The 24792-nt window shown below is 46.2% G+C and overlaps 1 protein-coding gene across 1 annotated transcript in view; it reads right to left on the reverse strand.

The window, feature by feature from the left end:
* LOC124020930 (ryanodine receptor 2-like) overlaps positions 1–24792 on the reverse strand; it is a gene marked incomplete at its 5' end in the record, with an annotated part of 193375 nt that overhangs the window by 48695 nt on the left and 119888 nt on the right. Inside the window, 3 exon segments of the mRNA XM_046336241.1 lie at positions 3919–4127; positions 14522–14733; positions 18373–18456. Of these exon segments, the coding sequence (XP_046192197.1) occupies positions 3919–4127; positions 14522–14733; positions 18373–18456 (505 nt within the window).

The raw sequence follows: 24792 nt of genomic DNA on the forward strand, positions 1-24792 counted from the left end.
ACTAACACAATTGATATGGTAGGAGGAAATCCAAAGAGAGACCATTTTATTTTTTGAGAGCCCATGCTCTTACAATGGATAAGCTATGAGTCCTATGCTATTCCAGCACCCAGATTGCAATTCCCATGGCTTCCACTAGATGTCAACAGTCTTTGTTCAAGGTTTCAGGCTTGTTTCTTCCCAAACGAGGAAGAATTCTGAGTTTTGGTACAGGGAGTCTGAGTTGGAAATCAGTCTGTGCACACGCGACTAAAAAAGGATGTGCACTTGCTAATTTAGCTTTTCTATTGAACATAATTCTTTCCGTATGAAATATTATAGTTGAATTACATTTTAGGATGAAGTAGAAATGTATTTTGACTTGTTTTAACTAAGTTTAGCAGTAACGTTTTGGATTCCTTTCTCTGCATGTTGAACGAGTGGATTACTCACATCGAGGGCGCCAACTAAACTGACCTTTTGGGATATAAAGAAGGATTTTATCTAACAAAACGACCATGCATGTTGTAGCTGGGACCCTTGGGATTGCAAATCAGAGGAAGAATTTCAAAAAGTAAGTGCATATTTAATAGCCCTTTGTGATTTTACGAAGCCTGTGCTGGTTTTGATGTGAGGCTCCGTCCTCAAACAATCGCATGGCATGCTTTCGCTGTAAAGCCTACTGTAAATCGGACAATGCAGTTAGATTAACAAGCATTTAAGCTTTTAATCAATATAAGACACTTGTATGTACTTAGATGTTTAATATCCTTAATGTTTATGATTATTTATTTGAATTGCAGCCCTCCAATTTTGCGGGAATTTGTCGAGAGGTGTCCTGCTGACTTACTATTCACACCCCTGAGTCAATACTTTGTAGAAGCACCTTTGGCAGCGATTACAGCTGCGAGTCTTTCTGGATAATTCTCTAAGAGTGATTACAGCTGTGAGTCTTTCTGGGTAAGTTTCTAAGAGCGATTACAGCTGTGAGTCTTTCTGGGTAAGTCTCTAAGAGTGATTACAGCTGTGAGTCTTTCTGGGTAATTTTCTAAGAGCTTGTGCAACATTTTCCTATTATTCTTTTCAAAAGTCATCAAGCTCTTGTCAAATTGGTTGTTGATCATCACAACCATTTTCAGGTCTTGTCATTGATTTTCACGTAGATTTAAGCCAAAACTGTAACCCGGGTCCTCTCAGGATCACAGGTTATCGTCCTGCTGAAATGTGAATTCATCTCCCAGTGTCCTGGTGGAAAGCAGACTGAACCAGGTTTGTCCTTATGGTTTAGATCTCCCAGTGTCTGGTGGAAAGCAGACTGAACCAGGTTTGTCCTTATGGTTTAGATCTCCCAGTGTCTGGTGGAAAGCAGACTGAACCAGGTTTGTCCTTATGGTTTAGATCTCCCAGTGTCTGGTGGAAAGCAGACTGAACCAGGTTTGTCCTTATGGTTTAGATCTCCCAGTGTCTGGTGGAAAGCAGACTGAACCAGGTTTGTCCTTATGGTTTAGATCTCCCAGTGTCTGGTGGAAAGCAGACTGAACCAGGTTTGTCCTTATGGTTTAGATCTCCCAGTGTCTGGTAGAAAGCAGACTGAACCAGGTTTGTCCTTATGGTTTAGATCTCCCAGTGTCTGGTGGAAAGCAGACTGAACCAGGTTTGTCCTTATGGTTTAGATCTCCCAGTGTCTGGTGGAAAGCAGACTGAACCAGGTTTGTCCTTATGGTTTAGATCTCCCAGTGTCTGGTGGAAAGCAGACTGAACCAGGTTTGTCCTTATGGTTTAGATCTCCCAGTGTCTGGTGGAAAGCAGACTTTGTCCTTATGGTTTAGATCCAGTGTCTGGTGGAAAGCAGACTGAACCAGGTTTGTCCTTATGGTTTAGATCTCCCAGTGTCCTGGTGGAAAGCAGACTGAACCAGGTTTGTCCTTATGGTTTAGATCTCCCAGTGTCTGGTAGAAAGCAGACTGAACCAGGTTTTCCTCTAGGATGTTGCTTGTGCTGAGCTCCAGTGACTGGGTGTATTGATACACCATCCAAAGTGTAATTAATAACTTCACCAAAGCTCAAAGGGATATTCAGTGTCAGCTTTTTTAAATGTTTACCCATCTACCAATAGGTGCCCTTCTTTGCGAGGCATTGGAAAACCTCCCTGGTCTTTGTGGTTGAATCTGTGTTTGAAATTCACTGTGCGACTGATAATTGTATGTGTGAAGTACAGAGATCAGGAAGCCATTCAACTATCAGGTTAAACACTATTATTGGCACACAGAGTGAGTCCGTACAACATATTATATTCAGGTTAAACACTATTATTGACATGTCAGCTTTTCATTTATACTGACTGACTCTACACATGTCAGCTTTTCATTTATACTGACTGACTCTAGACATGTCAACTATTCATTTATACTGACTGACTCTAGACATGTCAGCTATTCATTTATACTGACTGACTCTAGACATATCAGCTTTTCATTTATACTGACTGACTCTAGACATGTCAGCTTTTCATTTATACTGACTGACTCTAGACATGTCAACTATTCATTTATACTGACTGACTCTAGACATGTCAGCTTTTCATTTATACTGACTGACTCTAGACATGTCAGCTTTTCATTTATACTGACTGACTCTAGACATGTCAGCTTTTCATTTATACTGACTGACTCTAGACATGTCAGCTTTTCATTTATACTGACTGACTCTAGACATGTCAGCTTTTCATTTATGCTGACTGACTCTAGACATGTCAGCTTTTCATTTATACTGACTGACTCTAGACATGTCAGCTTTTCATTTATACTGACTGACTCTAGACATGTCAGCTTTTCATTTATACTGACTGACTCTAGACATGTCAGCTTTTCATTTATACTGACTGACTCTAGACATGTCAGCTTTTCATTTATACTGACTGACTCTAGACATGTCAGCTTTTCATTTATACTGACTGACTCTAGACATGTCAGCTTTTCATTTATACTGACTGACTCTAGACATGTCAGCTTTTCATTTTTAATTCATTCGTAAAAAAATCTAAAAACATCATTCATTGGGGTGGCAGGGTAGCCTAGTGGTTAGAGTGTAGAGGTGGCAGGGTAGCCTAGTGGTTAGAGTGTAGAGGTGGCAGGGTAGCCTAGTGGTTAGAGTGTAGAGGGGGCAGGGTAGCCTAGTGGTTAGAGTGGATGGGCGGCAGGTAGCCTAGTGGTTAGAGTGTAGAGGTGGCAGGGTAGCCTAGTGGTTAGAGTGTAGAGGCGGCAGGTAGCCTAGTGGTTAGAGTGTAGAGGTGGCAGGGTAGCCTAGTGGTTAGAGTATAGAGGCGGCAGGGTAGCCTAGTGGTTAGAGTGTAGAGGCGGCAGGGTAGCCTAGTGGTTAGAGCGTAGAGGCGGCAGGGTAACCTAGTGGTTAGAGTGTAGAGGCGGCAGGGTAGCCTAGTGGTTAGAGTGTAGAGGTGGCAGGGTAGCCTAGTGGTTAGAGTGTAGAGGCGGCAGGGTAGCCTAGTGGTTAGAGTGTAGAGGCGGCAGGGTAGCCTAGTGGTTAGAGTGTAGAGGCGGCAGGGTAGCCTAGTGGTTAGAGTGTTGGACTAGTAACCAGAAGGTTGCAAGTTCAAACCCCCGAGCTGACAAGGTACAAATCTGTCATTCTGCCCCCTGAACAGGCAGTTAACCCCACTGCTCCTAGGCCGTCGTTGAAAATAAGAATTTGTTCTTAACTGACTTGCCTAGTTAAATAAAGGTAAAATAAATCTAAATACATAATTCCACTTTGTCATTCTGGGGTATTGTGGGTAGGCCACTGACACAACTTCTCAACTGAAGTTCTGTGAACACTTGTGAAGGTCTAGACGTTGTAAACTTCTTCTACACGTTCAAACATTTATTTTAACAAACCTCAATTAACGATAATCAATAAACGTGTGAGGAATTCCTGACTCACCTTGAATCCGTCGAAGACGAAGGCGTGTTGGTCAGAGCCCAGCTCCTGGTCCGGTAGACAGCCAGGCCGTGCCCAGCCGACCCTCATCTCCCCTGACGTCAACACCTCAAACTCAAAGTACCACTTCCCAGCGTTCACACTGTACGTCTTCTCAGCTCGGAAGATACGGAACCGCTCTGCAGACATGTTACTGGTGTCTGCCCTGGCTGCTGAAACAACAGGGCCAGAAGACATGTTACTGGTGTCTGCTGAAACAACAGGGCCAGAAGACATGTTACTGGTGTCTGCCCTGGCTGCTGAAACAACAGGGCCAGAAGACATGTTACTGATGTCTGCTGAAACAACAGGGCCAGAAGACATGTTACTGGTGTCTGCCCTGGCTGCTGAAACAACAGGGCCAGAAGACATGTTACTGGTGTCTGCCCTGGCTGCTGAAACAACAGGGCCAGACAACATGTTACTGATGTCTGCCCTGGCTGCTGAAACAACAGGGCCAGAGGACATGTTACTGGTGTGTGCCCTGGCTGCTGAAACAACAGGGCCAGAAGACATGTTACTGGTGTCTGCCCTGGCTGCTGAAACAACAGGGCCAGACAACATGTTACTGGTGTCTGCCCTGGCTGCTGAAACAACAGGGCCAGACAACATGTTACTGGTGTCTGCCCTGGCTGCTGAAACAACAGGGCCAGAAGACATGTTACTGATGTCTGCCCTGGCTGCTGAAACAACAGGGCCAGAAGACATGTTACTGGTGTCTGCCCTGGCTGCTGAAACAACAGGGCCAGAAGACATGTTACTGGTGTCTGCCCTGGCTGCTGAAACAACAGGGCCAGACAACATGTTACTGATGTCTGCTGAAACAACAGGGCCAGACAACATGTTACTGATGTCTGCTGAAACAACAGGGCCAGACAACATGTTACTGATGTCTGCTGAAACAACAGGGATAGCATCACGGCCATCTCCACAGCTAGCGCCACAGCTATCTCCACAGCTAGCGCCACAGCTATCTCCACAGCTATCTCCACAGCTAGCATCACGGCTATCTCCACAGCTAGCATCACGGCTATCTCCACAGCTAGCATCACAGCTATCTCCACAGCTAGCATCACGGCAATCTCCACAGCTAGCGCCACAGCTATCTCCACAGCTATCTCCACAGCTAGCATCACGGCTATCTCCACAGCTAGCATCACGGCTATCTCCACAGCTAGCATCACGGCTATCTCCACAGCTAGCATCACGGCAATCTCCACAGCTAGCGCCACAGCTATCTCCACAGCTATCTCCACAGCTAGCATCACGGCTATCTCCACAGCTAGCATCACGGCTATCTCCACAGCTATCTCCACAGCTAGCATCACGGCTATCTCCACAGCTATCTCCACAGCTATCTACACAGCTAGCATCACGGCTATCTCCACAGCTAGCATCATGGCTATCTCCACAGCTATCTCCACAGCTATCTCCACAGCTATCTACAGCATCACAGCTATCTCCACAGCTAGCACCACATGCTATCTCCACAGCTATCTCCACAGCTAGCATCATGGCTATCTCCACAGCTATCTCCACAGCTAGCACACATCTATCTCCACAGCTAGCCATCCCACAGCTAGCACCATATCTCCACAGCTATCTCCACAGCTAGCATCACGCTATCTCCACAGCTATCTCCACAGCTAGCATCACGGCTATCTCCACAGCTATCTCCACAGCTAGCATCACGGCTATCTCCACAGCTATCTCCACAGCTAGCATCACGGCTATCTCCACAGCTAGCGCCACAGCCATCTCCACAGCTAGCACCATGCTATCTCCACAGCTAGCGCCACAGCTAGCATCTCCACAGCTAGCTCCACAGCTATCTCCACAGCTAGCTCCACAGCTATCTCCACAGCTAGCATCACGGCTATCTCCACAGCTAGCGCCACAGCTAGCTCCACAGCTATCTCCACAGCTATCTCCACAGCTAGCATCACGGCTATCTCCACAGCTATCTCCACAGCTATCTCAGACAGCTAGCATCACGGCTATCTCCACAGCTAGCATCACAGCTATCTCCACAGCTATCTCCTCCACAGCTAGCTCCACAGCTAGCATCACGGCTATCTCCACAGCTAGCTCCACAGCCACAGCTATCTCCACAGCTAGCACCATGCTATCTCCACAGCTAGCGCCACAGCTAGCATCACGGCTATCTCCACAGCTAGCACCATGCTATCTCCACAGCTAGCGCCACAGCTAGCATCACGGCTATCTCCACAGCTAGCGCCACAGCTATCTCCACAGCTAGCACCATGCTAGCTCCACAGCTATCTCCACAGCTATCTCCACAGCTAGCATCACGGCTATCTCCACAGCTATCTCCACAGCTATCTCCACAGCTAGCATCACAGCTATCTCCACAGCTATCTCCACAGCTATCTCCACAGCTAGCCACAGCTATCTCCACAGCTAGCGCCACAGCTAGCACCACGGCTATCTCCACAGCTAGCGCCACAGCCATCTCCACAGCTAGCATCCATGCTATCTCCACAGCTAGCTCCACAGCTAGCATCTACACAGCTAGCACCATGCTATCTCCACAGCTAGCGCCACAGCTAGCATCACGGCTATCTCCACAGCTATCTCCACAGCTATCTCCACAGCTAGCACCATGGCTATCTCCACAGCTAGCGCCACAGCTATCTCACAGCTAGCACCATGCTATCTCCACAGCTAGCGCCACAGCTAGCATCACGGCTATCTCCACAGCTAGCGCCACAGCCATCTCCACAGCTAGCACCATGCTATCTCCAATAGAACAGTAAATACCACAGCTAGCATCACAGACATCTCCACAGCTAGCACCATAAAACCCTATCTCCACAGACTAGTGCCACAGCTAAACATCACGGGCTTATATAAGAGACTCTAAACGTCACTGATAATCTCCAGAGCTAGCTCCACAGCTAGCACCACGGGTATCTCCACAGCTAGCGCCACAGCTAGCATCACGGCTATCTCCACAAAGCTAGCGCCACAGCTAGTGTCACGGCTATCTCCACAGCTAGCGCCACAGTAAAAGCTATATTCAAATGATCTATGTCTGGGTGTTTACACAGACAACTGCTAGGGTGTGTGATGTAGAGTGTGCTGAACCAAAGAACAGTAAATACAATGGTCATGATCACGGAGGAAACAGACATCTCCCCCAGCAGGGTGCGGACATAAAGACTGCCCTTCTGAACAGACTAGTGGGTCAACTCGGGTTCATTGGGCTTATATAAGAAGACTCTGATGGTCACTGATGAATGAGGGAAAGAAGAGGAGGGTATTGAACCCTGTCAGGAGGACTTCATAAACACACTGATTTAAAGAAGAGGTACATAAACACACTGAACTAAAGAGGGAGGTGAGGTACACTTTGGACATAAACACACTGACCTAAAGAAGAGGAGGACTACATAAACACACTGGGTGTGTGAAAGAAGAGTTTGGACTGAACCATAAAGAAGAGGTGGAGGGGTATAAACACACTGAACTAAAGTGTTTGGACTGAACCATAAACTGAACTAAAGAAGAGGAGGACTAGAGTTTGGACTGAACTAAAGAAGAGGGGTGTGTGACTGTAGAGTGTTTGGACTGAACTAAAGAAGAGTGAGGGGTACATGTGAACTAAAGAAGAGGAGTTGACTGTAAACACACTGACCTGAAGAGGAGCCTCCAGGTTGTATCACTGAACTAAAGAAGGGTGCGGACAGCCTAAACACACTGACTGTCCTTGTTGGACTTCATAAACCTCTGAACTAAAGAAGAGTGTAGGAACATAAACACACTGACCTAAAGAAGGGGGACTTCATTCTTCACATCCTTCACTAAAGAAGGGGAGATAGGACTTCATAAACACACTGAACTAAAGAAGAGGAGTTAGACTACATAAACACACTGAACTAAAGAAGAGGAGGACTACATAAACACACTGAACTAAAGAAGAGGAGGACTACATAAACACACTGAACTAAAGAAGAGGAGGACTACATAAACACACTGAACTAAAGAAGAGGAGGACTACATAAACACACTGAACTAAAGAAGAGGAGGACTACATAAACACACTGAACTAAAGAAGAGGAGGACTACATAAACACACTGAACTAAAGAAGAGGAGTTAGGACTACATAAACACACTGAACTAAAGAAGAGGAGGACTACATAAACACACTGAACTAAAGAAGAGGAGGACTACATAAACACACTGACCTAAAGAAGAGGAGGACTACATAAACACACTGAACTAAAGAAGAGGAGGACTACATAAACACACTGAACTAAAGAAGAGGAGGACTACATAAACACACTGAACTAAAGAAGAGGAGTTAGGACTACATAAACACACTGAACTAAAGAAGAGGAGGACTACATAAACACACTGAACTAAAGAAGAGGAGGACTACATAAACACACTGAACTAAAGAAGAGGAGTTAGGACTACATAAACACACTGAACTAAAGAAGAGGAGGACTACATAAACACACTGAAGGACTACATAAACACACTGAACTAAAGAAGAGGAGGACTACATAAACACACTGACCTAAAGAAGAGGAGGACTACATAAACACACTGAACTAAAGAAGAGGAGGACTACATAAACACACTGAACTAAAGAAGAGGAGGACTACATAAACACACTGAACTAAAGAAGAGGAGTTAAACACTGACATAAACACACTGAACTAAAGAAGAGGAGGACTACATAAACACACTGAACTAAAGAAGAGGAGGACTTCATAAACACACTGACCTAAAGAAGAGGAGGACTACATAAACACACTGAACTAAAGAAGAGGAGGACTACATAAACACACTGAACTAAAGAAGAGGAGGACTACATAAACACACTGAACTAAAGAAGAGGAGGACTTCATAAACACACTGACCTAAAGAAGAGGAGGACTACATAAACACACTGAACTAAAGAAGAGGAGGACTACATAAACACACTGACCTAAAGAAGAGGAGGACTTCATAAACACACTGACCTAAAGAAGAGGAGGACTACATAAACACACTGAACTAAAGAAGAGGAGGGACTTCATAAACACACTGAACTAAAGAAGAGGAGTTAGGACTACATAAACACACTGAACTAAAGAAGAGGAGGACTACATAAACACACTGAACTAAAGAAGAGGAGTTAGGACTACATAAACACACTGACCTAAAGAAGAGGAGGACTACATAAACACACTGACCTAAAGAAGAGGAGGACTACATAAACACACTGAACTAAAGAAGAGGAGGACTACATAAACACACTGAACTAAAGAAGAGGAGGACTACATAAACACACTGACCTAAAGAAGAGGAGGACTACATAAACACACTGAACTAAAGAAGAGGAGGACTACATAAACACACTGAACTAAAGAAGAGGAGGACTACATAAACACACTGAACTAAAGAAGAGGAGTTAGGACTTCATAAACACACTGACCTAAAGAAGAGGAGGACTTCATAAACATATCAGAAAGATAAGTACCCTTAGTTTTATTGAGTGAAATGTTTCTCCTGACTGGACATTTTCTACCCTGCAAGTCATTGGATGTGTGTTAACTACTTGTATCTCTAACTTTATAAACGCAAAGGCAAATATGGAAGGCCTTACCCTCTCACCAGACTAACCCTATCCCCCTCTCACCAGACTAACCCTATCCCCCTCTCACCAGACTAACCCTAACCCCCTCTCACCAGACTAACCCTAACCCCCTCTCACCAGACTAACCCTAACCCCTCTCACCAGACTAACCCTAACCCCCTCTCACCAGACTAACCCTAACCCCCTCTCACCAGACTAACCCTATCCCCCTCTCACCAGACTAACCCTAACCCCCTCTCACCAGACTAACCCTAACCCCCTCTCACCAGACTAACCCTAACCCCCTCTCACCAGACAACCCTAACCCCTCTCACCAGACTAACCCTAACCCCCTCAATCACCAGACTAACCCTAACCCCCTCTCAACCCTAACCCCTCTCACCAGACTAACCCTAACCCCCACCAGACTAACCCTAACCCCCTCACCAGACTAACCCTAACCCCCTCTCAAACTATATATACACCAGACTAACCCTAACCCCTCTCACCAGACTAACCCTAACCCCTCTCACCAGACTAACCCTAACCCCCTCTCACCAGACTAACCCTAACCCCCCTCTCAAAACAGACTAACCCTAACCCCCTCTCACCAGACTAACCCTAACCCCCTCTAAAACAATAATAACCCTAACCCCTCTCACCAGACTAACCCTAACCCCCAATCACCAGACTAACCCTAACCCCTCTCACCAGACTAACCCTATCCCCCTCTCACCAGACTAACCCTATCCCCTCTCAAACTATATATACACCAGACTAACCCTAACCCCCTCTCACCAGACTAACCCTATCCCCTCTCACCAGACTAACCCTATCCCCCTCTCACCAGACTAACCCTAACCCACTCTCACCAGACTAACCCTAACCCACTCTCACCAGACTAACCCTAACCCCCTCTCTCACCAGACTAACCCTAACCCCTCTCAAACTATATATACACCAGACTAACCCCATCCCCCTCTCACCAGACTAACCCTAACCCCCTCTCACCAGACTAACCCTAACCCCCTCTCACCAGACTAACCCTAACCCCTCTCACCAGACTAACCCTAACCCCCTCTCACCATACTAACCCTAACCCCCTCTCACCAGACTAACCCTAACCCCCTCTCACCAGACTAACCCTAACCCCTCTCACCAGACTAACCCTAACCCCCTCTCACCAGACTAACCCTATCCCCCTCTCACCAGACTAACCCTAACCCCCTCTAAAACAATATATACACCAGACTAACCCTAACCCCCTCTCACCAGACTAACCCTAACCCCCTCTAAAACAATATATACACCAGACTAACCCTAACCCCCTCTAAAACAATATATACACCAGACTAACCCTAACCCCCTCTAAAACAATATATACACCAGACTAACCCTAACCCCTCTAAAACAATATATACACCAGACTAACCCTAACCCCCTCTAAAACAATATATACACCAGACTAACCCTAACCCCCTCTACAACAATATATACACCAGACTAACCCTAACCCCCTCTAAAACAATATATACACCAGACTAACCCTAACCCCTCTCACCAGACTAACCCTAACCCCTCTCACCAGACTAACCCTAACCCCCTCTCACCAGACTAACCCTAACCCCCTCTACAACAATATATACACCAGACTAACCCTAACCTCTAAAACAATATATACACCAGACTAACTAACCCCTATATATACAGACTAACCCTAACCTCTAAACTTATACACCAGACTAACCCTAACCCCCTACCACCAGACTAACCCTAACCTCTAGACTTGCTCTGTACCAGACTAACCCTAACCCCCTCTAGACTTGCTCTGTACCAGACTAACCCTAACCTCTAGACTTGCTCTGTACCAGACTAACCCTAACCTCTAGACTTGCTCTGTACCAGACTAACCCTAACCTCTAGACTTGCTCTGTACCAGACTAACCCTAACCTCTAGACTTGCTCTGTACCAGACTAACCCTAACCTCTAGACTTGCTCTGTACCAGACTAACCCTAACCTCTAGACTTGCTCTGTACCAGACTAGAAGCCTACCTATATTTCTCCATGACAACCATAGACTGTTGTGTCAGGCTGTCAGCCTGGTTTCACTACCAGGAGAATTCTCAGGACTTTTAACAGCATGTGTCTTAACACACTTGGTGAATAATCCTGACAGCTGTAATCCTGCATGTAGTAGTCTTACCAGTCATCCCCTCTCCTACCAGTCACCCCCTCTCCTTACAACCAGTCATCCCCTCTCCTTCTTACCATTTACATTACATTACATTTAAGTCATTTAGCAGACGCTCTTATCCAGAGCGACTTACAAATTGGTGCATTCACCTTATGACATCCAGTCATCCCCTCTCCTTCTTACCAGTCATCCCCTCTCCTTCCTACCAGTCATCCCCTCTCCTCCCTACCAGTCATCCCCTCTCCTTCCTACCAGTCATCCCCTCTCCTCCCTCCATGTAGCAGTCCTACCAGTCATCCCCCTCCTTCCTACCAGTCATCCCCTCCTTCCTACCAGTCATCCCCTCTCCTTCTTCCATGTAGCAGCCCTACCAGTCATCCCCTCTCCTCCCTACCAGTCATCCCCTCTCCTCCCTCCATGTAGCAGTCCTACCAGTCATCCCCCTCCTTCCTACCAGTCATCCCCTCTCCTTCTTCCATGTAGCAGCCCTACCAGTCATCCCCTCTCCTTCCTACCAGTCATCCCCTCTCCTCCCTCCATGTAGCAGCCCTACCAGTCATCCCCTCTCCTTCCTACCAGTCATCCCCTCTCCTTCTTCCATGTAGCAGTCCTACCAGTCATCCCCTCTCCTTCCTACCAGTCATCCCCTCTCCTTCCTCCAGTCATCCCCTCTCCTTCCTCATCCCCTCTCCTTCCTCCATGTAGCAGCCCTACCAGTCATCCCCTCTCCTTCTTCCATGTAGAAGTCATCCCCTCCTCCTCCCTCCAGCCCCCTCTCCTTCCTACCAGTCATCCCCTCCCTTCCTCCATCCCTACCAGTCATCCTTCCTACCAGTCATCCCCTCTCCTTCCTCCATGTAGCACCAGTCATCCCCTCTCCTTCCTACCAGTCATCCCCTCTCCTTCCTCCATGTAGAAGCCCTACCAGTCATCCCCTCTCCTTCCTACCAGTCATCCCCTCTCCTTCTTCCATGTAGAAGCCCTACCAGTCATCCCCTCTCCTTCCTCCATGTAGCAGCCCTACCAGTCATCCCCTCTCCTTCTTCCATGTAGCAGCCCTACCAGTCATCCCCTCTCCTCCTCCATGTAGCTACCAGTCATCCCCTCTCCTCCTGTAGCCCCTACCAGTCATCCCCTCTCCTTCCTTCCATGTAGCAGCCCTACCAGTCATCCCCTCCTCCTCCCTCCATGTAGAAGCCCTACCAGTCATCCCCTCTCCTCCCTCCATGTAGAAGCCCTACCAGTCATCCCCTCTCCTTCCTACCAGTCATCCCCTCTCCTTCTTCCATGTAGCAGTCCTACCAGTCATCCCCTCTCCTTCCTACCAGTCATCCCCTCTCCTCCCTCCATGTAGCAGCCCTACCAGTCATCCCCTCTCCTCCCTCCATGTAGAAGCCCTACCAGTCATCCCCTCTCCTTCCTCCATGTAGAAGCCCTACCAGTCATCCCCTCTCCTTCCTACCAGTCATCCCCTCTCCTTCCTCCATGTAGAAGCCCTACCAGTCATCCCCTCTCCTTCCTACCAGTCATCCCCTCTCCTTCTTCCATGTAGAAGCCCTACCAGTCATCCCCTCTCCTTCCTACCAGTCATCCCCTCTCCTTCCTCCATGTAGAAGCCCTACCAGTCATCCCCTCTCCTTCCTACCAGTCATCCCCTCTCCTTCTTCCATGTAGAAGCCCTACCAGTCATCCCATCTCCTTCCTCCATGTAGCAGCCCTACCAGTCATCCCCTCTCCTAGCCCTCTCCCTCCACCCACCACTCTCCACCCTGTAGTATAGTCTGTAGTCTGTAGTCTAGTCGTTAGTATGAACTAAGCTAAGGTTAACTTGAGCTGACAGGCAGATCAGGAAAACTCCAGACTCGCAACTCCCAGTGGTGATAGTTCTAGCTACAGCAGCACCTCTGTAGTGGGCCCATCAGCACCTCTGTAGTGGGCCCATCAGCACCTCTGTAGTGGGCCCATCAGTACCTCTGTAGTGGGCCCAGTAGAACCTCTGTAGTGGGCCCAGTAGCACCTCTGTAGTGGGCCCAGTAGAACCTCTGTAGTGGGCCCAGTAGCACCTCTGTAGTGGGCCCAGTAGAACCTCTGTAGTGGGCCCATCAGTACCTCTGTAGTGGGCCCAGTAGAACCTCTGTAGTGGGCCCAGTAGCACCTCTGTAGTGGGCCCAGTAGAACCTCTGTAGTGGGCCCATCAGTACCTGTGTAGTGGGCCCATCAGCACCTCTGTAGTGGGCCCATCAGTACCTCTGTAGTGGGCCCAGTAGCACCTCTGTAGTGGGCCCAGTAGAACCTCTGTAGTGGGCCCATAAGCACCTCTGTAGTGGGCCCATCAGTACCTCTGTCGTGGGCCCAGTAGCACCTCTGTAGTGGGCCCAGTAGAACCTCTGTAGTGGACCCATAAGCACCTCTGTAGTGGGCCCATCACTACCTCTGTATTGGGCCCATCAGTACCTCTGTAGTGGGCCCATCAGTACCTCTGTAGTGGGCCCATAAGCACCTCTGTAGTGGGCCCATCAGTACCTCTGTAGTGGGCCCATCAGCACCTCTGTAGTGGGCCCAGTAGATCCTCTGTAGTGGGCCCATCAGCACCTCTGTAGTGGGCCCATTAAAGATGCCAAGGGTCCTATACAATTTTCTTTGGGCGGCTGTTGAGCTGTTTCAGCACCCTGGTCAGCGCCCCCACCACCACCACCACCCCCACCACCACCACCCCCACCCCCACACCACCACCACCACCCCCACCCCCACACCACCACCACCACCCCCACCCCCACCCCCACCCCGCTGCAGCCCGGCTGCACACACAAACACACACACCTTTGGGTGACACACCTGCTGGATGCCGTAGGTCCAGCCCTGGCGTATGCGATCCCTGGCCCACACATTGTGAGCGTTCTCCGCCAGCTTGTCCACCATGGCCTCCTGGGTAGAGGCCAGCTTGATGTGCCCCAGGTCCATAGGAGCAGGCTTGTAGCCACTAGACAGCTCATAACTGGACCAGAGAGGACGCATGGACACATAGAGAGAGAGAAAACATTAGTCTAGGGAGACGCTGTTGGATGGGAGAAAAATAGTTTGGCGTGAGAATGTTTACCCATCTGGTGAAGGACTAGGATAAAACATTAAAACAGACACCCATCTGGTAAAGGACTAGGATAAAACAGACACCCATCTGGTAAAGGACTAGGTTAAAACATTAAAACGGACACCCATCTGGTGAAGGACTAGGATAAAACAGACACCCATCTGATAAAGGACTAGGTTAAAATATTAAAACAGACACCCATCTGATAAAGGACTAGGATAAAACATTAAAACAGACACCCATCTGATAAAGGACTAGGATAAAACAGACACCCATCTGGTAAAGGACTAGGATAAAACATTAAAACAGACACCCATCTGGTAAAGGACTAGGATAAAACATTAAAACAGACACCCATCTGATAAAGGACTAGGTTAAAACAGACACCCATCTGGTAAAGGACTAGGATAAAACAGACACCCATCTGATAAAGGACTAGGATAAAACAGACACCCATCTGGTAAAGGACTAGGCTAAAACATTAAAACAAACACCCATCTGGTAAAGGACTAGGATAAAACAGACACCCATCTGGTAAAGGACTAGGATAAAATATTAAAACAGACACCCATCTGATAAAGGACTAGGATAAAATATTAAAACAGACACCCATCTGGTAAAGGACTAGGATAAAATATTAAAACAGACACCCATCTGGTAAAGGACTAGGATAAAACAGACACCCATCTGATAAAGGACTAGGATAAAATATTAAAACAGACACCCATCTGGTAAAGGACTAGGAGAAAATATTAAAACAGACACCCATCTGGTAAAGGACTAGGATAAAACAGACACCCATCTGATAAAGGACTAGGATAAAACAGACACCCATCTGGTAAAGGACTAGGATAAAACAGACACCCATCTGGTAAAGGACTAGGATAAAACAGACACCCATCTGATAAAGGACTAGGATAAAATATTAAAACAGACACCCATCTGGTAAAGGACTAGGATAAAATATTAAAACAGACACCCATCTGGTAAAGGACTAGGATAAAACAGACACCCATCTGGTAAAGGACTAGGATAAAACAGACACCCATCTGGTAAAGGACTAGGATAAAATATTAAAACAGACACCCATCTGGTAAAGGACCAGGTTAAAACATTAAAACAGACACCCATCTGGTGAAGGACTAGGATAAAATATTAAAACAGACACCCATCTGATAAAGGACCAGGATAAAACAGACACCCAACTGGTAAATGACTAGGTTATAACAGACACCCATCTGGTAATGGACTAGGATAAAACAGACACCCATCTGGTAAAGGACTAGGATAAAACAGACACCCAACTGGTAAAGGACTCGGTTATAACAGACACCCATCTGGTAAAGGACTAGGTTAAAACAGACACCCATCTGGTAAAGAACTAGGATAAAACAGACACCCATCTGGTAAAGGACGAGGATAAAACAGACACCCATCTGGTAAAGGACGAGGATAAAACAGACACCCATCTGATAAAGGACTAGGTAAAACAGACACCCATCTGGTAAAGGACCAGGATAAAACAGACACCCATCTGGTAAAGGACTAGGATAAAACAGACACCCATCTGGTAAAGGACTAGGATAAAACATTAAAACAGACACCCATCTGGTAAAGGACTAGGTAAAACAGACACCCATCTGGTAAAGGACCAGGATAAAACAGACACCCATCTGGTAAAGGACTAGGATAAAACAGACACCCATCTGGTAAAGGACTAGGATAAAACATTAAAACAGACACCCATCTGGTAAAGGACTAGGTTAAAACAGACACCCATCTGGTAAAGGACTAGGTTAAAACAGACACCCATCTGGTAAAGGACTAGGTTAAAACAGACACCCATCTGGTAAAGGACTAGGATAAAACAGACACCCATCTGGTAAAGGACGAGGATAAAACAGACATCCATCTGATAAAGGACTCGGTTAAAACATTAAAACAGACACCCATCTGGTAAAGGACTAGGATAAAACAGACACCCAACTGGTAAAGGACTCGGTTATAACAGACACCCATCTGGTAAAGGACTAGGTTAAAACAGACACCCATCTGGTAAAGGACTAGGATAAAACAGACACCCATCTGGTAAAGGACGAGGATAAAACAGACACCCATCTGGTAAAGGACTAGGATAAAATATTAAAACAGACACCCATCTGGTAAAGGACTAGGTAAAACAGACACCCATCTGGTAAAGGACCAGGATAAAACAGACACCCATCTGGTAAAGGACTAGGATAAAACAGACACCCATCTGGTAAAGGACTAGGATAAAACATTAAAACAGACACCCATCTGATAAAGGACTAGGATAAAACAGACACCCAACTGGTAAAGGACTAGGTTAAAACAGACACCCATCTGGTAAAGGACTAGGATAAAACAGACACCCATCTGGTAAAGGACTAGGATAAAACAGACACCCATCTGGTAAAGGACTAGGATAAAATATTAAAACAGACACCCATCTGGTAAAGGACTAGGTTAAAACAGACACCCATCTGGTAAAGGACTAGGTTAAAACAGACACCCATCTGGTAAAGGACTAGGTTAAAACAGACAGAGATGTCCCATCTGGTAAAGGACTAGGATAAAACAGACACCCATCTGGTAAAGGACGAGGATAAAACAGACATCCATCTGATAAAGGACTCGGTTAAAACATTAAAACAGACACCCATCTGATAAAGGACTAGGATAAAACATTAAAACAGACACCCATCTGGTGAAGGACTAGGATAAAACATTAAAACAGACACCAATCTGGTAAAGGACTAGGATAAAACATTAAAACAGACACCCATCTGATAAAGGACTAGGATAAAACATTAAAACAGACACCCATCTGGTAAAGGACTAGGATAAAACAGACACCCATCTGGTAAAGGACGAGGATAAAACAGACACCCATCTGGTAAAGGACGAGGTTAAAACATTAAAACAGACACCCATCTGATAAAGGACTAGGATAAAACATTAAAACAGACACCCATCTGGTGAAGGACTAGGATAAAACATTAAAATAGACACCCATCTGGTAAAGGACTAGGATAAAACATTAAAACAGACACCCATCTGATAAAGGACTAGGATAAAACATTAAAACAGACACCCATCTGATAAAGGACTAGGTTAAAACATTAAAACAGACACCCATCTGGTAAAGGACTAGGTTAAAACATTAAAACAGACACCCATCTGATAAAGGACTAGGTTAAAACATTAAAACAGACACCCATCTGATAAAGGACTAGGTTAAAACATTAAAACAGACACCCAACTGGTAAAGGACTAGCTTAAAACAGAAAAATAGTCATTTTTGGTAAGGCACAAGCTTAGGCAAAATATGCACTTAAACTGAAATGTGTACCAGTACATCCAACACACTAGCAGTCATTGACATTGCACTTGGAGAACGTAAATAGCTATGAGCAGAGATGTCAATCTTAGCGACTAGCAGCAGAGGCTGGAGAACATACAGTAGGTGCTAACTGTTGTGTAATAAGATGGTACAGACCGACTGAAGTGAGGAGAGTGACTCACGTGGCGGAGAGCTTGAGGTTCTTCACCTTCTCCACGGCGTGCTCATCAGCCAGCCCCACGTGGCAACCCAGGGCCAAGAGAGTCCTTCAGACCAATCAGAAAGGAGAAGTCAGCTTCACTAAGAGAGGGTGTGACTAGCTTCACACAAATCAAATCAAATTGTATTTGCCACATGTCCCCGAATACAACAGGTGTAGTAGACCTCACAGTGAAATGCTGAATACAACAGGTGTAGTAGACCTCACAGTGAAATGCTGAATACAACAGGTGTAGTAGACCTCACAGTGAAATGCTGAATACAACAGGTGTAGTAGACCTCACAGTGAAATGCTGAATACAACAGGTGTAGTAGACCTCACAGTGAAATGCTGAATACAACAGGTGTAGTAGACCTCACAGTGAAATGCTGAATACAACAGGTGTAGTAGACCTCACAGTGAAATGCTGAATACAACAGGTGTAGTAGACCTCACAGTGAAATGCTGAATACAACAGGTGTAGTAGACAGGTGTAGTAGACCTCACAGTGAAATGCTGAATACAACAGGTGTAGTAGACCTCACAGTGAAATGCTGAATACAACAGGTGTAGTAGACCTCACAGTGAAATGTTGAATACAACAGGTGTAGTAGACCTCACAGTGAAATGCTGAATACAACAGGTGTAGTAGACCTCACAGTGAAATGCTGAATACAACAGGTGTAGTAGACCTCACAGTGAAATGCTGAATACAACAGGTGTAGTAGACCTCACAGTGAAATGCTGAATACAATAGGTGTAGTAGACCTCACAGTGAAATGCTGAATACAACAGGTGTAGTAGACCTTACAGTGAAATGCTGAATACAACAGGTGTAGTAGACCTCACAGTGAAATGCTGAATACAACAGGTGTAGTAGACCTCACAGTGAAATGCTGAATACAACAGGTGTAGTAGACCTCACAGTGAAATGCTGAATACAACAGGTGTAGTAGACCTTACAGTGAAATGCTGAATACAACAGGTGTAGTAGACCTCACAGTGAAATGCTGAATACAACAGGTGTAGTAGACCTTACAGTGAAATGCTGAATACAACAGGTGTAGTAGACCTCACAGTGAAATGCTGAATACAACAGGTGTAGTAGACCTCACAGTGAAATGCTGAATATAACAGGTGTAGTAGACCTCACAGTGAAATGCTGAATACAACAGGTGTAGTAGACCTCACAGTGAAATGCTGAATACAACAGGTGTAGTAGACCTCACAGTGAAATGCTGAATACAACAGGTGTAGTAGACCTTACAGTGAAATGCTGAATACAACAGGTGTAGTAGACCTCACAGTGAAATGCTGAATACAACAGGTGTAGTAGACCTCACAGTGAAATGCTGAATACAACAGGTGTAGTAGACCTCACAGTGAAATGCTGAATACAACAGGTGTAGTAGACCTCACAGTGAAATGCTGAATACAACAGGTGTAGTAGACCTCACAGTGAAATGCTGAATACAACAGGTGTAGTAGACCTCACAGTGAAATGCTGAATACAACAGGTGTAGTAGACCTCACAGTGAAATGCTGAATACAACAGGTGTAGTAGACCTCACAGTGAAATGCTGAATACAACAGGTGTAGTAGACCTTACAGTGAAATGCTGAATACAACAGGTGTAGTAGACCTCACAGTGAAATGCTGAATACAACAGGTGTAGTAGACCTCACAGTGAAATGCTGAATACAACAGGTGTAGTAGACCTTACAGTGAAATGCTGAATACAACAGGTGTAGTAGACCTCACAGTGAAATGCTGAATACAACAGGTGTACTAGACCTCACAGTGAAATGCTGAATACAACAGGTGTAGTAGACCTTACAGTGAAATGCTGAATACAACAGGTGTAGTAGACCTTACAGTGAAATGCTGAATACAACAGGTGTAGTAGACCTCACAGTGAAATGCTGAATACAACAGGTGTAGTAGACCTTACAGTGCAATGCTGAATACAACAGGTGTAGTAGACCTTACAGTGAAATGCTGAATACAACAGGTGTAGTAGACCTGAGGCTATATACAGGGGGTACTGGTACAGAGTCAATGTGGAGACTATATACAGGGGGTACTGGTACAGAGTCAATGTGGAGGCTATATACAGGGGTACTGGTACAGAGTCAATGTGGAGACTATATACAGGGGTACTGGTACAGAGTCAATGTGGAGGCTATATACAGGGGGTACTGGTACAGAGTCAAGAGTCAATGTGGAGGCTATATACAGGGTGTTACGGTACAGAGTCAATGTGGAGGCTATATACAGGGGGTACCGGTACAGAGTCAATGTGGAGGCTATATACAGGGGGTACCGGTACAAAGTCAATGTGGAGGCTATATACAGGGGTACCAGTACAGAGTCAATGTGGAGGCTATATACAGGGGGTACCAGTACAGAGTCAATGTGGAGGCTATATACAGGGGGTACCAGTACAGAGTCAATGTGGAGGCTATATACAGGGGTACCGGTACAGAGTCAATGTGGAGGCTATATACAGGGGGTACCAGTACAGAGTCAATGTGGAGGCTATATACAGGGGTACTGGTACAGAGTCAATGTGGAGGCTATATACAGGGGGTACCTGTACAGAGTCAATGTGGAGGCTATATACAGGGGGTACCGGTACAGAGTCAATGTGGAGGCTATATACAGGGGTACCGGTACAGAGTCAATGTGGAGGCTATATACAGGGGGTACCGGTACAGAGTCAATGTGGAGGCTATATACAGGGGGTACCGGTACAGAGTCAATGTGGAGGCTATATACAGGGGGTACTGGTACAGAGTCAATGTGGAGGCTATATACAGGGGTACTGGTACAGAGTCAATGTGGAGGCTATATACAGGGGGTACTGGTACAGAGTCAATGTGGAGGCTATATACAGGGGGTACTGGTACAGAGTCAATGTGGAGGCTATATACAGGGGGTACTGGTACAGAGTCAATGTGGAGGCTATATACAGGGGGTACTGGTACAGAGTCAATGTGGAGGCTATATACAGGGGGTACCGGTACAGAGTCAATGTGGAGGCTATATACAGGGGTACTGGTACAGAGTCAATGTGGAGGCTATATACAGGGGGTACTGGTACAGAGTCAATGTGGAGGCTATATACAGGGGTACCGGTACAGAGTCAATGTGGAGACTATATACAGGGGGTACTGGTACAGAGTCAATGTGGAGGCTATATACAGGGGGTACTGGTACAGAGTCAATGTGGAGGCTATATACAGGGGGTACCGGTACAGAGTCAATGTGGAGACTATATACAGGGGGTACTGGTACAGAGTCAATGTGGAGACTATATACAGGGGGTACCGGTACAGAGTCATGTAGGTAGAGTTAAAGTGACTATGCATAAATAATAAACAGAGAGTAGCAGCAGCGTAAAAGAGGGGTCTGGGTAGCCATTTGATTAGCTGTTCAGGAGTCTTATGGCTTGGGGGTAGAAGCTGTTTAGAAGCCTCTTGGACCTAGACTTGGTTCTCCGGTAAAGCTTGCCGTGCGGTAGCAGAGAGAACAGTCTATGACTAGTGTGGCTGGAGTCTTTGACAGTCTTTAGGGCCTTCCTCTGTCACCGCCTGGTACAGAGGTCCTGGATGGCAGGAAGCTTGGCCCCAGTGATGTACTGGGTCGTACTCACTACCCTCTGTAGCAGCTTGCAGAAGCCAAGCAGTTGCCATACCAGGCGGTGATGCAACCATGCTCTCGATGGTGCAGCTGTAGGACCTTCAGATGATCTGAGGACCCATGCCAAACGTGTTCAGTCTCCTGGGGAAGAATAGGCTTTGTCGTTCCCTCTTCATGACTGTCTTGGTGTGTTTGGAACATGATAGTTTGTTGGTGATGTGGACACCAAGTAACTTGAATCTCTCAACCTGCTCCCGGTCAATCATTTATTTAACCTTGTTCAGGGGCAGAACGACAGATTTGTACCTTGTCAGCTCGGGGATTCAATCCCAGTAACCTTTTGGTTTCTGGCCCAACGCTCTAACCACTAGGTTACCTGCCGCCCGATGAAAATGGGGGAGTGCTCGGTCCTCCTTTTCCCAATCATCTCCTTTGTATTGATCACGTTGAGGGAGTGGTTGTTGTCCTGGCAACACACGGTCTCTGATGTCCACCGTATAGGCTGTCTCATCGTTGTCTGTGATCAGGCCAACAGTACCACTGTTGTGTCATCGTTGTCAGGCCAACAGTATCACTGTTGTGTCATCGTTGTCAGGCCAACAGTATCACTGTTGTGTCATCGTTGTTAGGCCTACAGTACCACTGTTGTGTCATCGTTAGCACAATGCTAGCCAAAGATAAGCTAACGCCTCGTTAGTGTTGCGACAAAAGAAAGCACGGCTCTCGACTGATAAGCAGTGGAGGCCATTGGGTGTAGTCAACGCAGCAGGGTAGTGGGTTGACCTAGACAGCGACTAGTAATTCCACCCTTCCAGGGACCGTTCTTGATACAGACAGGAAACTGTTGAGCGTGAAAAACCCAGCAGCGTTGCAGTTCTTGTCACAAACCGGTGCGCTTGGCACCTACTACCACACCCCGTCAAAAAAGCACTTAAATATTTTGTCTACTGAATGACACAAATACATAATCAATGTCTCAATCTTTATTTAACCCGTCTCCTCCCCTTCATCTACATGTCTCCTCCCCCTCATCTACATGTCTCCTCCCCTTCATCTACATGTCTCCTCCCCTTCATCTACATGTCTCCTCCCCTTCATCTACATGTCTCCTCCCCTTCATCTACATGTCTCCTCCCCTTCATCTACATGTCCTCCCCTTCACCCCTTCATCTACATGTCTCCTCATGTCTCCTCCCATCTACATTCATCTACATGTCTCCTCCCCTTCATCTACATGTCACCTCCCCTTCATCTACATGTCACCTCCCCTTCATCTACATGTCTCATCCCCTTCATCTACATGTCTCCTCCCCTTCATCTACATGTATCCTCCCCTTCATCTACATGTATCCTCCCCTTCATCTACATGTCTCCTCCCCTTCATCTACATGTCTCCTCCCCTTCATCTACACTGATTGAAGTGGATTTAACAAGTGACATCAATAAGGGATCATAGCTTTCACCTGGATTCACCTGGTCACAGAAAGAGCAGGTGTTCCTAATGTTTTGTACACTCAGTGTATGGTGTGTCTGTCAGATCTGATGGTGAGAGTCCCGTATATAATACAGTGTTTAATCCCTGCTGTGAACACTACTGAATACTGAATGACTTAATAGTTTACAACAAGGAGACCCCGGTGGCCCGTTCTGTTCCAGTCCCTCCTTGCCTCAAGCTGTGTCAAGCTGTGCCTCAAGCTGTGTCCCAAAACTCTATTCCTTTATAGTACCCTACTTTTGACCAGGGCCCATAGGGCTCTATTTTAAAAGTAGTGCACGATATAGGGAATATGTTGCCATTGAGCACACACACACACACTCTCCATTATAATCCACTAAGTATAATTAAAATAAATGCTCTCCAGCCGTGTCTGCATCCCAAACGGGACCCTTTTCCGTACATAGTGCACTACTTTTTACCAAATTCCTATGGATCCTGGTCAAAAGTAGTGCACTATATAGGGAATAGGGCTGTAGTATAAAGTAGTGCACTATATAGGGAATAGGGCTGTAGTATAAAGTAGTGCACTATATAGGGAATAGGGCTGTAGTATAAAGTAGTGCTCTATATAGGGAATAGGGCTGTAGTATAAAGTAGTGCTCTATATAGGGAATAGGGCTGTAGTATAAAGTAGTGTACTATATAGGGAATAGGGCTGTAGTATAAAGTAGTGCTCTATATAGGGAATAGGGCTGTAGTATAAAGTAGTGCACTATATAGGGATTAGGGTGTCATTTGGGACATTGATGTGTCTGCGATTCAGGTCACGGAATTAATTTCTGCATTTAGATGGCACTCCGTCTGTCTCCCCCTCTCTCTCTCTCTCTCTCTCTCTCTCTCTCTCTCTCTCTCTCTCTCTCTCTCTCTCTCTCTCTCTCTCTCTCTCTCTCTCTCTCTCTCTCTCTCTCTCTCTCTCTCTCTCTCTCTCTCTCTCTCTCTCTCTCTCTCTCTCTCTCTCTCTCTCTCCCTCTCTCTCTCCCTCTCTCTCTCTCTCTCTCTCTCTCTCTCTCTCTCTCTCTCTCTCTCTCTCTCCCTCTCTCTCTCTCTCTCTCTCTCTCTCTCCCTCTCTCTCTCTCCCTCCTTCTCATCTCCAGGAAATATGCAATTAATTAAAACTAACAAAGTTGTCCCGACAGGTGTTTTAAATTACTCCTGGAAGTCAAATAGGCGGTTTCTTGCTGAGAGAGAAGTAGTCTAACGGGTGTGATATTCAGTTCATGAAGAGCTGAACCAGGTATTGAAAATCCCGTCTCCTGACAAAAA

This window comes from Oncorhynchus gorbuscha, unplaced genomic scaffold (genome assembly GCF_021184085.1).
Source record: "Oncorhynchus gorbuscha isolate QuinsamMale2020 ecotype Even-year unplaced genomic scaffold, OgorEven_v1.0 Un_scaffold_993, whole genome shotgun sequence".
Taxonomy (NCBI): domain Eukaryota; kingdom Metazoa; phylum Chordata; class Actinopteri; order Salmoniformes; family Salmonidae; genus Oncorhynchus; species Oncorhynchus gorbuscha.